A 15,194-nucleotide genomic window follows, 5' to 3' on the forward strand; every position below is an offset into this window, starting at 1 on the left:
AGCTCTGTGTGAGCCTCCTCCTCCATTTCAGAAAACTTGCCAACCTATAGCATTGTGCTCAGGTAACACTGGGAAGTGTGGTGAGGGGCAAAGCCCAGTGAATCGTCACCCTTTTGTTTCATCTTCCTAGGCAGAGATGGGACTGAGAGAATAACCCTGGCCCCTCAGCAACTATGTCATCAGGGGACAAAGGCTGAAGTTAAAGTGGACTCAAAAACTCCAGATGTGGGGAGACCAGCACCTCAGAACTAGATTGGGATAAAAGTTGACTCATAGTAGGAGAGGTGAGTGGGAAGCACTAAAGCCATCAGGCAGGCAGGCACCTGTGAGGGCAGGGGAACGTTAGGACGTCCCTGGGTTTCTGGGTTTTGATGAGTCAGTCTTAGTGGGCTACTAGGTGACTGTGACCTCTGCCATCCTTGGGCTGGGCCAGCAAGGGTAAAGTCTCCTCCCAGGTACCTTGGACAACTTGTGCCAGACCTGAGGAGGTAAGTGAGGCAGATGTCCAAAGAGTTGGAACAAGCAGGGTTGAAAAGTCAAAGGGGCTGTAAAGTCCATTGGGAGGGAGGAGAAAGGAGAAAGAAGAAGAGTGTTAGAAACACTCAAGGGATTTCCAGCACAGATTAGAGAGAGGCAAAGAGGAGTTGTTCTGAGGGTAACCTAGAAAGACAGGGTTTTCATTGTAGCAGGCAGAACTGTAGTTAGACCCAAATGTGACTTCTTGACCAAAAGGAGGAACACAGTTGGGACCCAGCCTCACAGGAAGCTGGAGCTCCCTTCTGCATCATTTTCAGCCTCCTACAGAGAAAATAGCCCAGATCTGAGGGTCCCGGATCAGTTCTCTTCTGTCTGTGGGACTTCGGGAAACTTTGTTCATCTCAAGCCTCAGTTATTGTTTCCTTTTCTAATAAATTAGATATAATTTCCTATAACATCATACAGAATATCTTTTAACTCATACAATTTAGTGGCTTTTAAAATTATATTCATAAAGTTGTACAATCATCACCACTGTTTAATTCTAGAGTATTTCTATCCCTACGAATAGAAACTTTGTATGCATTTGCAACCAATTCCTACTCCCCCAACCCCACCAATCCCAGCTCCACTAATCTGCTTTCTGTCTCCAAGGATTTGCCTATTCTGGATGGTTCATATTAATGGAATCACATAACATGTTGCCTTTTGTGCCTGGTCTCTTTCACTTAATGTTTTGGAGGATTGTCCATATTGTAGCAGGAATTCCTTTTTATGGCTGAATAATATTCCACTGTATGGATGGAATATTAAATATGGATATACCACATTTAATTTATCCATTCATCAGATGATGGATATTTGGGTTGTTTCCACACTTTGGCCATTATGAATAATACTGCTATGAACATTCATTCCGTTTTCTTAATTATTTAAGACTGAGGATGTTTCTATTAATTTCACAAGATTGTTGTGAGTCTTAAATGAGATCAGTGCCTGGCACACTAGTTTCTCAGCAAAATATTTATGTTTATCTCTGCTTTAGTTCCCTCAAGATAAGAGACAAGAGACTCATTCAGGTTTAAACAACTTCCAAAGGAAGTCTGGAACCTCCTGTGTAGAGGTGTAGTATGCCTGCCTGGGAGGGTGGAGAGGAGAGAACTGGCAAGGGAATAGAGTTCTTTCTCATGTTTCTGCTTAATGTTTACAAATGACCACCAGCTTCATACTTGGCTTTGTCTTGAGGGGCCTTTGTCCACTTGCCTGGAGCCCAAGCAAGATTTTTCCCATAGAAATGTGCCACAAACCAGCAGCCAGCTTTCCAGGCCAACCCATAAAAGCAAGTTAAACCCCGCTCCTTCATCCTGATCAAGTCATTTAGCCTTGCTGAAATGTGGTTTCCTTCAATCCATAAAACGGGAATAATCCTTGTCTTGAAGACTTGGTGTAGAGTTTATGCCCTACATAACACTTTCCACCATCTGGCTTATTGTATTTGCTTCTTTGTTTACTGTCTCACTCATGCTGTGGAATATAAGCTCCATGAGGACAGGAACTTTGTTTTGTTCACTGCTGTTTTCCCAGTGCCAAGAACAGCGACTGACACGTAGTAGATATTCAATAAAATATGTGTTGAATAAAGAGGTTCTTTCATTATTTACCCAAGATGAGTATATTTCATGGGTTGGGGCTGCACTCCACAGGGAGGAACAGAGATGAAGAAACCATTCCCTGCCTCCATGGAGCTCTCTTCAGGTTACAGTAACACATATGGCCAAAGCAAGTAAATTGCAATGAGACTTGTTAAGTAGAATGTGAGCCACCACATTCTAGCATCTTGTCTGATAGACAGCCCCTCCCTGAAGACCTGTTGAATCTGAACTAGAGCAGAAATAGATCCCAAGTGATCCAACCTGTGCCCTTACTAGGGCTTGGCGCCTAGGAGGGAGCAGACATTTCTCTGCTAGAGAGGAGAAAGAGAGGAAGCAGAAAAAGGGAGTTTCCTTCTTCTCTCCTGGGCTCTAAGCCAGTCAGCCACAGGCAAAACTTTGAAAAGGCCTAAATTTGTCCTGCTGTACTTCCCTGATCTTGGTCCCACCATACCCAGCCCCCACTGCCTTAAGCCCCTAGGCCTCCCTTCCAAGATTCCAAAAGTAAGAAAATAATTCCTTCCCCTTGCTACAATCCAAAGGTTTCTTGCTTGGAATAACCAGCCCTGGTGAAAGCAATCTGATTGAATTCATTCGCATACTGTGGAAACTGCTTCTTGGGACTTCTATTTAAAAGGAAAGGAGGTATCTTGGGCACCTCCGAAGCAGGCCCCAAGCCAATTTCTCTGACTTGTGACTGCCTTTCTCTAAATAGGCTGAGGTGAGGTTGCTGCTGACTTTTTCAACAACATATAGCCACTGTTCATAAGCCCTTGTTTTAAAAGACAATCTGAACTCACCTTCCTGTCTGGGAGGCATACCCCGGGGAGCAGACAGCCTTCTACTTTCTAACAAGCCAGACAAAATTGGGAGTAAATCCTCTGGTTGACAGACTGGTGCTTCCCGGCTGAGCCCCTGGGAGATTCCCCGGTAGCGCTGGGTGCCCCTTCCCCACAGGCCTGGTGGGCTAGCTCCTCCGGCCCAATTCTAAGCGAGGGGGTGGCTCCCGCCAGGCGGGGAAGAGGGCTCTGACCTCCACCTCCTTGAGGCCATCTGTCTATCCGTCTCTGGGAATGCCAGCCTCCTATTCTCTTTCTCCTTTGACGCCTCTGGTTGGCCTCTTCCCTCTCTTTCCGAACTACTTCTCTGAGCTTCGAGCTCAGTCCCTCCGTCTCTGGCTCCTACTTCTGTCTCCGCTCCAGGCTTTCCTCTCGCCTTCTCTGCCCCTCCCCCGCGCTGTCATTCACCCCGCTCCTCTCCGCTCACAGCCAATGGAGAGACCCGGCCGAAACTGAGAGGCTAGCTCGCACCGGGCTTTTTCGCCGGGTGATTGATGTCCCAGAGTCAACAGCGACCGAGCAGCCGGAGAGGGGAAGGAGCAGCCGGAGAGGGGAAGAATACCGCGCCCCCTCTCTCCTTCCCCTCCCCCCCGACTTTAGCCCTTCTGCGCACTTCGCCTCCAAGTCTCCACGCAGCCAGGAGCCGCTGCCGCCTCCGCGCCGCCGCGCGCTGTCCCCGAGCCAAGCACAGCGAGTGCCACCGCCCAGGGCCCCCACCCCCGCGAGGCCGGGGTCGGGGGCCAGCATGGAGCACCTGGGTCCGCACCATCTCCACCCGGGCCACGCGGAGCCCATCAGCTTTGGCATCGACCAGATCCTCAACAGCCCGGACCAGGGCGGCTGCATGGGGCCCTCCTCGCGCCTCCAGGACGGAGAATACGGCCTTGGCTGTTTGGTTGGAGGCGCCTACCCTTACGGCGGCGGGGGCCCCGCAGCCGGGCCGGGGGCCGGGGGCGCGGGGGCCTATGGCGCTGGAGGCCCGAGTGGCCCGGGTGGCCCGGCGGGCGGCGGCGGCGGCGCGTGCAGCATGGGCCCGCTGGCCGGCTCCTACAACGTGAACATGGCCTTGGCGGGCGGCCCCGGTCCCGGTGGCGGCGGCGGCGGGGGTGGCGGCGGCGGCGGCGGGGGCGCGCTGAGTGCTGCGGGAGTGATCCGAGTGCCTGCGCACAGGCCGCTAGCTGGAACGGTGGCCCACCCTCAACCTCTGGCTACCGGTTTGCCCACCGTGTCCTCCGTGCCTGCCGTCCCGGGCGTCAACAACCTCACCGGCCTCACCTTCCCCTGGATGGAGAGTAACCGCAGATACACAAAGGACAGGTTCACAGGTGAGTCCGGCCCGCGCGCGCCCCGCCTGGCCGCGGCCCCGGCTCTCCTCTACCCCTCCTTCGCCCCGGGGCTCCCTGCAGCCCCCTCTGCGCCCGGCCGCCCGGCTCTTCTGGGTGCTTCCCCCAAGTTCAGCCGCCCGCCGCCTCTCTCGCGGAATCGACTCGCTGGAAGAGTTCTCCCAGCCTGGGCCCCTCTCCGTCTCTCCCACAGGACCCCCTGCTCTGAGAAGTTCTGCCTGATCCCCTCTCGGAGTCCCTGGGCCGGTCAGGCGAAGGGAAGGGGTTGTAGCTTCGGGACTACCTTCTGCCGGCATTTGGGGCTCAGGGATGTTGGAGAAAGGGGCGCGAGGTGAACAAACTGTTTCTTCCGTCCTGGCGGACGTTGTCTGGCCGAGGCGGCGAATCCCAGAATCAGACTCAAGGGAAACAGGTTCCCCACCTTCCTTCCCCTACACACACACACACACAACACACGCACAACACACGCACACACACTTTGCGCTCCGAGGTCCAGTGCCCGTCGCGCTGCCGACTCGATAGAGGCCGTGAGCCGGAGTTAAGACGCAGGGCTGGCCGGCCTTTCTTCCCGGACTGCGGGCCCCGTCCGGGTCAGTGGCAGCGACTAGGCTGAGCCGCCCGCTCCATTTTCGTTCTGTACCGGCTCGGCGTCCCCCGCTCTGGGCCCAGCCTCGTTTCCTCTGGCGTGAATAATGCACCGGCCAGGCCCGTGATCGATCGGCAGCCGAAAGAACCCCTGGGACGATAACGCACTCGGCGGTGGCCGTCTGCCCTCCTCTCCGCTGCCTGCTCTGCGCCTTGCTTCTGCCTTCTTCGGCTCCCTCCGCTCCTGCTTCCGCTCACGGCACTCAGCTTTTGCATCTGCGCGGGTCCTTTTCCACGCCGCCTCACTTCCCGCCGCCCCTAGCGTTCCCTGGATGCGAGACTGCGATCTTCCCGCCAGGCCAGGCCAGGCCCCCAAGTCCGCTGGGAAACAGACCTGAGTTGAGCCTGGGTTCCCGGCGGGGCCTTAGAGAGAGAGGAAGCAGGAGGCACAGGCGGCTGCCTAGATCGACCACGACGTGGGATTCCCGTGGGGCTCGGGCTCCAGGGCCCAACGGTAGAAGGGGAATAGGCAGTTAAGAGCTAGACCCTGGGCTAGGGTCGTGTTCCAGCCTTGAAATCTTGGCCCAGATTCTAGGTCAGTGGCAAAGAGGGGTGGAGGAAAGCAGAAGATCCATTCCACTCTGGGCCTCAAGAAGGGCCCCTGTGACCCAGCCCAAGTCCTTTCATTCCTGGGGAGGCCTAGTGCCCGGTCCTACTCCCCCAGCCGGGCCAAGCTAATCTTAAAGGGCCCTGATGGAGCACCACCACCACTCCCAGCCTGGAACCACTGGGAGCCCACTGGTGGAAAGGTACTCCACATAGCCCACTGAGGGGAGCCACAGCCTGCCCTAACCTTGCTTCAGCCCTGAAGAAGGCTCAGAAGGAGGTTATGGCTGTCACCTTACGCATCTGTCTCTGTGCCTGTGCTTGTCGTCTGTGTGTCAGCTTGTCTGGGTCTATAGATCTCTAATTTGTCCCCTGTTGTATGTGATGTGTCTGTATGTTGGTGTGTAATGGAGGCCTCAGGTCAGGATCCAGGATTCCTGGCCTTGACCAAGGATGGTCTCTTACTGTTGAGCAGCTTCTCTGAGGCTGGAGGCCTGGGGCTATGAGGCGAATGCGACCTTTAGCTCGCCTTGGACATGCCCCTCAAAAAGACTGCATCTGTCTGATGGGCATATGGGAGCCCAGGGCTAGGGAGGCCTCTGTGGTGGCAGAACCCATGGCGTCGGCCTGGCGGGCCGCTGGGTGGGGGGCCATTTCAGCCCACAGGCTTGGAGCTGAGGGCTGACAGGAGGACCACAGCCCTGCTTTTGGGATCTAGCCGCTGGGCTTGCTGACTCGCGGGGTGTCGGGCCTGGGACGCCTCCTGACGCTCTGCCGCTTGCCTCTGCCGTCTGTCTGTCTCTCCCGCTCCAGTGGCCCTCTCACCCTTCACTGTAACACGCCGTATAGGTCACCCCTATCAGAATCGGACGCCCCCCAAGAAGAAGAAGCCACGCACGTCCTTCACACGCCTGCAGATCTGCGAGCTGGAGAAGCGCTTCCACCGCCAGAAGTACCTGGCTTCGGCCGAGCGCGCCGCCCTGGCCAAGGCGCTCAAAATGACCGACGCGCAAGTCAAAACCTGGTTCCAGAACCGGCGGACAAAGTGGAGGTGAGCTGGCGGGCCGTGGGCGGTACAGTCTCTGGCTCCAGGCCTCTCCTGGGGAATTCACACTCCTTCAATCCCTGCCTTCCGATGGTTCTGGTTCGGAGGAGCGGACCGCTCTGCTAGGCTCGAGGGGAGTGGGAAGCAACAGTGGCCTATGACCGGATGGGGCCGGAGAGCCCCTGCTGTTTTGCTTTCCGGCTTTCTGGCCGGCACACAGTGCGGTTGTAGACGCGGCGGGTCTCTGCCGCTGCTTGGGGTATACGTCTGGATTTAAGCAGTCTACGCCGTCTGGGCTTCCGAGATCAGCGGGTCCTGAGGGACTTTTTGTTTGTGCAGAATTACGGGTACAGAGATGTCTCTTCCATCCTGGAGACCAGAGGCAGACTAGCTCGCTCCCGGTTTCTGCGCCCCAACCGGGGCTCCGGCTAGAGCGCCTGGGGCCCTAGACCGTGAGCCCGGTCCCTGCTGTCTCCCTCCTCCCTAGACGCCTGGCCTGGGCGCAGCGGGTCCCCCACCCGGGAAGGGGAAAATCAATCTGCGCCGCCTGCGGCGGGGTTTCCGAGGGTCCCACTGAAAGGGGGATCAATCAGGAACAGATGGGTATGTGTGTGTAAGAGAGAAACATTTTCTCTTATCCCGTCACACACCCACAGCTACACTCGTTTTACCCACAAGCAGGCGCTTTCTTTGGTTGAACCCTTTTGCACCCCTGCATTCTCCCGCACATTTGGCCCGCCTGCTGGGTTCCACACACGCCGGGAGTTTCTTGCTAGCTCAGGTCTCAGGAGGGAGAGCAAGAGAGTCTGGGCGAAGTCCCCGGCGCCGGGCAGGGAGGGCCTGGGCCCGGAGGAAGGAATTGGAGTTTCCTCTTTTTCTGAAAGAAGGCGAGGAATCTGCCTGAGATTCCGCCACCGTGGCCACAAAGGAAGCCACTGCCCCGCAAGTCTGTGCCCCCTCTCCCCACATTCCTGCTGCTGGGGAAGGGGTGGGGGACGCAGCTCAAACCTCTGGAAAGCTAGGGAGGGAGCAAGGACTGGAGGGGGGAGGGGGAACGCACTCGGGTTCCCAAGGCCGATCGGAGGCTACCGGCCTAAGGGAGGGAGTCAGGCAAGCCCTTGGGGTGGGCGCATAGAGAAAAATAGTATAGCAGGCTTAGAGAAACTGATACACAAGGTGGGGGCAAAGATAAACACCCCACCCAGGGAGAAAATATAACAGAGAAAGAGTGGACTTCCCTGGTGGCAAAGAAGTCTTATGTATGTATAATAAAGAAAAGCAATAGATGACTGAAATCTTCATTTTCGTTTCAAACAAATTCCCTTAAATTCTGAGAGAAGGAAAGGGGTAGGGTGAGAGAAAAACCAAAGAAAAGGACACAAAGCCTAAAGGAAGAGAAATAGTTTGAAATTCAGGGAAGAACGGGCAGAGGAGAGACGGAGCGAAAAGGCAAGAAAGGGCGGCAGGCGAGAAGAAGGTCGGCGTCCGCTGCTGGGAGAGGCCCTCTCGCTGGCTTCGCTGGCCTTCATCGATCGCCTACAAATTGCTTCTGGAGGCCCCGGGGACTCCCATTAGGTCTGTCCACCTTAGAGACAGACGCTTGATCTCAGTTGACTGGGTGGAGGGGAGGCATTAAATGGAATACGTGAGTCATCGCCTCCCTGGACCGCCTCGGAGAAAGCCAGTCGGTCCGGCGGGAATCCCGGCCGGCCCAGGGCTTGGCGCAGGAGGTCGGAAGCCTGGGAGAGGTTCTCAGAAAGGGGGTGAAGAGGTCCATCATGGCAGCTCACATCCACTGGTCCCTGCCTCTGCCCTGGACTGATGGGGAGGGTGAGACCGCTCAGACTTGGGAAGGCTCCTGGTCTTCCTCGAGTCTGGGGAGAGGCAAAATGCCATCCTAGCCCTGCTTGTGCCTTCCAAGGCGAGAGAGGGTGTGGGCCCTGCCTGGAGCCAGAGAGCCCCAACTGCTTGGGCCTAGCGGATCTCCCTACAGTTCCCCCAGAGTACCCCCTATCTACTTTTGTGGTTTCCAGTCTTTGTCGGAGTCAGAACCCTCAAGATAGGGGAGTGTTTCCAAGGGCCCCCAGCTGGAATTGGGGGCCGCGAAGGGGAGCTGCGCTCTCCCAGGCTGTCTCCCGGGAGCGCACCCGAAGCGTGGGTAACGGTTTGTCCCCGGTGCAGGCGGCAGACTGCGGAGGAGCGTGAGGCCGAGAGGCAGCAGGCAAACCGCATCCTCCTGCAGCTGCAGCAGGAGGCCTTCCAGAAGAGCCTGGCTCAGCCGCTGCCCGCGGACCCGCTGTGCGTGCACAACTCCTCGCTCTTCGCCCTGCAGAACCTGCAGCCGTGGTCTGACGACTCGACCAAGATCACCAGCGTCACGTCCGTGGCGTCGGCCTGCGAGTGAGCCTGTCTGCTACTCTCTGAGAGACCCGAGACCCGGGCCCAGCCAAGGGGTCTCGAGGCCCCGAGAGCCAGGACTCTCGCCCGCCCTCCGCCGCAGACTGCACGCCTCCGGGGATCGCGGCGCCCCTACGCACCGGCCCGCGCGCTCGCGCCGACTCCGTTCTCTTTTGGGTGGAAAGAAGAAGAGAGCGCGCAGGAAAGGGACGCGCCGCCGTCTCCCAGATGCCTACGCGGTCCCGCGCCTGCTGGAACTGTTCAGAGTCCTCCGTTAGCGTCTATTTTATTTTATTCTGATTTTTAACGTGGGACTGAGAGAGGCAGAAGAGGTGGTGGAAGAAGAGCTGGTGGGGTCCCTAGAGGACAGCATGAGCTGTCATTTGAACTTACCCTGGGGAGATCGCCCTCCCTGTTCTCCACTCCCCGTAGTGGCCCGCCCACACAGACGTGATTTCACTGTCCCTCCTGGTGTCTCCCCACAGTCACGCACAGGGGCCCTATGGCAGTGTCTTGCACACACAGGGTCATAGCCTTCACTCCCTTGGCCCTTACGATCAGGGGTGGCCCAGATTCATTCTGAACAGTATGGCACTTCTCACAAATACAAGGCCACAGTCACACTGTGACACACCATCACACACACAACAGCCACAACAGCGTCACTTGGCCTGCCAGACCCCTATCACACACCCTAGCTGCACCCAGGTACGCACAGGCAGGTTTCCACACAAAAAGCCTATTTCTCCAGATCCTGTTCATAGGGGGGGTTTAAGTTATGCACTTATAAGGTGTTTTCTGTGTAACCTTTTTATAAAGTGCTTGTGTAATTTATGTGAAAAAAATAATAAAACCCTCTGAATCCGGAATCAAGGCTGCTTGCTCCTTGCTGAGCCCAGCACCTTGCAGCTACTTGGGTCTGGTGTGAGCTGGTGCAGCCAGGGCAGCCCCTCATACTTAAGTTTGAAGGACATCTTAGGGTCAGGACCTGTCAGGTTCTGGAGAGAGGAAAGAAGGAGGAGGAGAAATGAAGAGAAGGCAGCAGTGAGAAAAGTTGGGAGAGCCAGTCTCTCCCGGAACAGTTAGTGCTCAAGATTTGTCTTTGGGAGTGAGAGTTATGTGTGTGCACTGTGTGTTTGTGATGGTGTGGGCAATCAGGATGTTATACTGACAATGAATGTTTGTATAATAAGTGTTCAAGTGTGTAATTTTGTATGCAGGTGTGTGTGCTTATTTTGCTTCAGTTGTGAATCGAAACTACCATTATATATACAGACTTGTATTGGTATATGTGTGATCATGTGTAAATGTGGCTTTTTGGGTAGTTGTATAATCACTCACCAACATCTGTGATTGTTAGTGAATTAGGGGCTAATATTTGTGATAGTACATATTAGTTTCTTATTATGAATCTATTTTTGTGTTAAATGTGTGAATGTTTATGGTTGTATATCATCTATAACTATGTATGTAATCATGTGTTAGAGGTGTATTTCATTGTATGAGTGATACTTGTCTAGGATTGTATATAATTGGGGGAGTGAATTAATGGGGAGTATGGATCATTGTGGATGACATGTCCCTGCGGTGAGTGTGTATGGTGCTGTGTGAGTGGGTATAATTGTACGGTGCTGGAGTACATGATGGTGGGGTGTGCAGATCCATTGTAGGGGTGTACACATCTGCTAGGAGATTGGGGTCCTAGGACCTTACCCAGCAAGCTGCAGAGATTAGAGCATTCTATGAGTAATCGGACTGGGATCTTCTGTGATGCTTGAAGCAAGACTTCCCAGCTCCCAGACTAGCCTGGCCTAGGAGGGATCTGAAAACCTGACTTCCTGGGGACCTTCAGGGAGGCCCCAGACCTCTCTAGCCAGGACAGCAGCCACAGTACACAACACTCCCCATGACATTTAGTCCCCCACCTACCAGACCAATGTCAGGATATACAAAACTGACTTAAGCCTGCTTTTCTGGAAGAAGCTAGATGGTAGAGGCTTTGGGAAACATGCCATCCTGGGGTAGTGGAGTGGGGACATAGGGGGCTCTTTCTTTATGGTGGAAGAGTGAGAGAACTTTGTGGCTAAAAACTGAAGAGCGTAGGGTGTGGGGCTTGTTCGTGTATGCAGAGCTGTGTGCACCCAGACGGGTTGAGGGCAGGACAGTTATGGAAACCATCAGAGCCCTTATCCTGGCCTAGACTGCCCTCTTGGCTCTGCCATATCACAGGACAAAGCACAGCAACCTCCAACCCAAGGAGGCCCAGGAGGAAATTTGGCTGAGTGCCGAAGGGGCACTGCTTGTCCACCCCTATCTGTGCTCCTCTTTAAGCAGGATCTGGGAAGGAGAGGAGGATTCTGAGTCCAAAGGACTTCCAAGGTGGAGGGGCTACTCCAACTCCAGACCCACCGGGTGACCAGGCCAGACCCTGACAGTGTGTGGGTCAAGGGGAGAAAGTTCTGGTCTCAAAGTCAGTTCTGCAGTGGGCCTCCTGCCTGTGCAGGCAGCGGCATCCAGTACCGGGCCAAGCGAAATCAAAATCCGGAAATGGCCTCTTGCAACCACAGAATTCTGCTCCTCCTACCTGGGTAGGTCTGGCTCTCCCTCCCCTCCTGCTGGGACTGGAGCTGCCCAGCCTAAACCATTTTCATTTGGTGTGGTCTCTATTTGCGTCTTTAAGAGGCACCTTCAGTGCCTGCCGGTTGCTGTATTCCAGAGTTACCGACCCCAGGGGAAACTGGGTCCTTCCTCCCACCTCCTGACTCCTGGGACCCTTCAGGCTGGGCGCCCGGGGGCTCCTGGATATTTTTTGGCCACAGACTGTCTAGCCGAGGCAGGAACGGGGAGTGGCTGTCCAGTTCAAACTCAACCACCAAACAGGCTCCCGAGAACCCCAACTCTTCACCAGCACTCCCTCACCTCTGCTCTGGCAGACAAAGCAGGCAAAATCAGGCATAACACACCTCTTCCCCCAAATACCTCCTACGTCCGGGATCTTCACCAGCAGCTGGGGTCACACTCAAAACAGCGCGGGGCCAGGCCCCTCAGCCCCTCTGCTCTCGGACCCTGTCCAGCTTATTCGGGCCTCTCGGAGAACTGGGCTTCCGCACGGCGGAATCCCGGGAGCCCATCGCGGGAGGCCACCCGACTCCCCAACCCCTCCCCGCTCCGGCTCCCGCTTGCCTGTTTCCAGGGCTCCCAGGCCGCCCCGGTCGCGCGCTCTCCCGGGCCCCTCCCACGCGCTCGGGACCCTGGGCAACGCGTCCCAGGGGTGGGGGCACACTCCCCGGGGTACTGGGGCCCTCGGCGCTGAAGGACGGCGTACGACTCCCCTTTCTCGGTCGGGAATTCGTTGGGACCGAATCTCGGTAAATCCCGCGTCGGCCGAGGGCCGCGGCGAGGACAGGCCGGGATGGCGGCGGGGCCCGCACACCCCGTAGTCCCGAGGGGACGCGGGCTGGAAGGGAGGAGGACTGCCAGGGTCACAATCAGGGCCAACTACCCGCCGCACAAACAAAGCTCACAACTCCTATCTGCCACCGCTCCTGCAGGCAAGGGTCTGTCTCTGTTCAGAAATAGAAAAGAAACAAATGATCCGAATAATGGTGTGTAGAGATGCGGAGGGAGAAGAGGAATTAACGAACCTGTCTGAGCAGAAAGGGCCACATCCTTCCTTGGTTTGAGTGAGCCGACTGCACTGACCAAATTCTGCAGTGAGTGAGCCTTGATACCCCATCAGACCTGGCTGACTGGGTGGTGGCCTTCTGGGTCCCAGAAACCCAAGCAGGGCTGGGGTCCTAGCGCCCCCGTGCCCCCGCCCCCTGGGGTGGCACACAGAGAATCTGGCCTAACCTGTTAACGATAATAGCGGCTTTGTGCGGCCAGATCCGTGCTTGGGAGCTCTATGGGCACAGTCTGAGCACTGCCTTGTGAAGCACCCACCGCAGTGGCAGGTATGGGGTCTGCACGGGGCCCAGGACTCAGACAGGCGTCCTGTTTGTGGTGTGAGTGACCTGCAGATGGGCAGGCCGGTTCCAGGTGTATGGTACAGTTATGCAGGGATCTCCAGGCTGTGCAGAATTGGAGCAGCTGGGACAGAGGACATGCTGCACGGGTCAGTGGGCTAGAGCTGGGGCCCCAGAGCTGCACGAAGGGCCAGATGCTACACTAAGGCCAGATGCTGGAGGCAACTGCCCCCCTTCCTTTCTGTTTCTGCAGCTTTGCTCAGGCACACTTGCCCCTCGCCCCCACACACTTCCCCTCCACACACCTGCCCCCCACCGCGCCCCACACACTTGCCCCCCCCACCCCACACACTTGCTCCCCCCCACACTTCCCCTCCACACACCTGCCCCCCACCCCGCCCCACACACTTGCTCCCACACACACACTTGCCCCCCTACAGACACTTCCCTTTTACTCCTCCCAGACACCCCCACACACACACCGCCCCGCCCCGCCCCGCTCAAGAGTCGGACAAAATTGAGCGTCTGAACTGAACTGAGACCCCCTCCCCCTCCTAAGCAGCGTCTCACTCTCCTAGGCCTTCCTAGTCAGCTCAGATTTTGGAGCCCAGCAGCCAGGTCACTGCCTGGGTAGCTAAGAGGAGCTGCCCGCGCGATTTTCCCGTATCGTTCGAATCCACGGCGGGTCCAGGAAGATCTCTGGAACGGCCCACCTGCACTCACTCCTGGATTCCTTATCCTCGGGAGTCCGATGGGAACAGGCTGAGTGAGTGAGAGGTCTGCAGCCAGTTCAGATTTTCCAAGGAGCTCAGAGCAGACTCGGAATATGGTGTTCGCAACTGGGGCGTGGGAAGCCAGGGCGGAGGTGCAAGCGGGGAAAGAGGGGAGAGGAGGAAAGGAGAGAGGAGGGGACGGAGAGGCGTCGGGGGTGAGCAGAGGGGGCGATGAGTGCCCGTGTTGTGTTGAAGGACGGTACAAAATCACATCCTCTCACCCTGGGCCTGCTTTGTTGTGGACCTCACATACCTCCTCCAACTATACTACGACTGGAGTGTGCGATGTTACACAAGGCAAGCTACAGGTGTGCTGTTCTACGCGCGCGCACACGGCACACACACACGCACGCATAAAGTCTCCACTGCTGCGTTCGCAGTTACCTCCACAAGCTCACTCCAAGGGGGACCCCATCAAGTTCCTATGGGTGGTTACCACGCGTCTATCCCGCCAAGGGCCTTCCTTTCCTTTCCCCATCTCTCCTCCCCTAGCCCGGAGGGAGGAGGGTCTAATTCAACTACCGGTCGGTTTGGGGGTGGAGATTGCCCAGGCCTGCATTTTCGTTTCCAGCCCCGCAGCTCTGGCAACGTGACCGTGGGGGCAGCGGGCCGCCCTGGATTCGGCCGAGAACCCTAGCAAGGCCCGGGAGGTCCAGCGGCCGCCGCTGCCTCCAAGCCCACAACAATCTGGCCTCCTTGTATGTGCGAGAAGGCGGCGGGGCAGCGGCGGGGGGATGGGGGGTCTGAGGCCCCCCTTCTGGGTGCCGTTCAATGGGGAGGTTTGATAGGAGCTGCTCCTGCCGCCTCACATTTTCCGCCCTGTGGCCCCAGAGCCCATGTATCTTTGGTTCCTGCGGGAGGAGTCGCAAGTCCGGAAAGCTGAAGGCCCAGAAACTGCTGGAGCCGGACCTGGGCTTCGAAGAAACGCTGGACAAGTGAGTTCCGGGCGCCCTCTAGGGGCCGCGCGGGGAGAGGCGCCTCTACCGAGGCCCTGGGAGCTTGTGGTCTGAGGGACCCTGGAGACCTCAGGGACGGCTGCTACCAGCCCCAGTGGAAAATAATAACGATAATAATATTAATAATTAACAATATCGAGCACTTGCTGTATTCCAGGCAATGCACTAGGTTTTAAAGGTATTAATACATTCTTAACAACCACCCTATGACGTGGGTGGTATTCTAATCCCACGTTATAGACAAGGAAAATTGAAGTCCAGAGAGGTTAAGCAACTTGCCTAAGGGCACACGACTCCAGCAGTCGAAAGTGAAAGAAAGAGAGTGAAGTCGCTCAGTCGTGTCCAACTCTTTGTGACCCCGTGAGATTCTCCAGGCAAGAATACTGGAGTGGGTTGCCATTTCCTTCTCCAGGGGATCTTCCAGACCCAGGGATTTAACCCAGGTCTCCCGCGTTGATAGGCAGACCCTTTAACCTCTGAGCCACCAGGTCAGACCCCAGAGTCTGACCCTGGAACCAGTTTCTTTGGGATGATGGCAAGTCAGAGGATGTGGTGGACT

General features: G+C 56.4%; 1 protein-coding gene across 1 annotated transcript; it reads left to right on the forward strand.

Annotated features, from left to right (window-relative positions):
- The first annotated feature begins 3,710 nt into the window (after positions 1-3,710).
- Positions 3,711-8,952, forward strand: TLX1 (T cell leukemia homeobox 1). Its single transcript, XM_040255166.1, has 3 exons — positions 3,711-4,290; positions 6,349-6,550; positions 8,726-8,952. The coding sequence occupies exons 1-3, from the start codon at positions 3,711-3,713 to the stop codon at positions 8,946-8,948; spliced, it is 1,005 nt and encodes a 334-aa protein (XP_040111100.1). The 3' UTR covers positions 8,949-8,952.
- Positions 8,953-15,194: the final 6,242 nt, after the last annotated feature.

Source organism: Oryx dammah, unplaced genomic scaffold, assembly GCF_014754425.2.
Source record: "Oryx dammah isolate SB20612 unplaced genomic scaffold, SCBI_Odam_1.1 HiC_scaffold_14, whole genome shotgun sequence".
Lineage (NCBI taxonomy): Eukaryota > Metazoa > Chordata > Mammalia > Artiodactyla > Bovidae > Oryx > Oryx dammah.

What these genes read in the sequence shown, in the direction of transcription:
- TLX1 (XM_040255166.1), top strand. Translation starts at nt 3,711, where the DNA reads ATGGAGCACCTGGGTCCGCACCATCTCCACCCGGGCCACGCGGAGCCC. An exon ending in CACAAAGGACAGGTTCACAG is followed by an intron (nt 4,291 to 6,348) that starts GTGAGTCCGGCC and finishes CACGCCGTATAG; the next exon opens with GTCACCCCTATCAGAATCGG. An exon ending in AACCGGCGGACAAAGTGGAG is followed by an intron (nt 6,551 to 8,725) that starts GTGAGCTGGCGG and finishes TCCCCGGTGCAG; the next exon opens with GCGGCAGACTGCGGAGGAGC.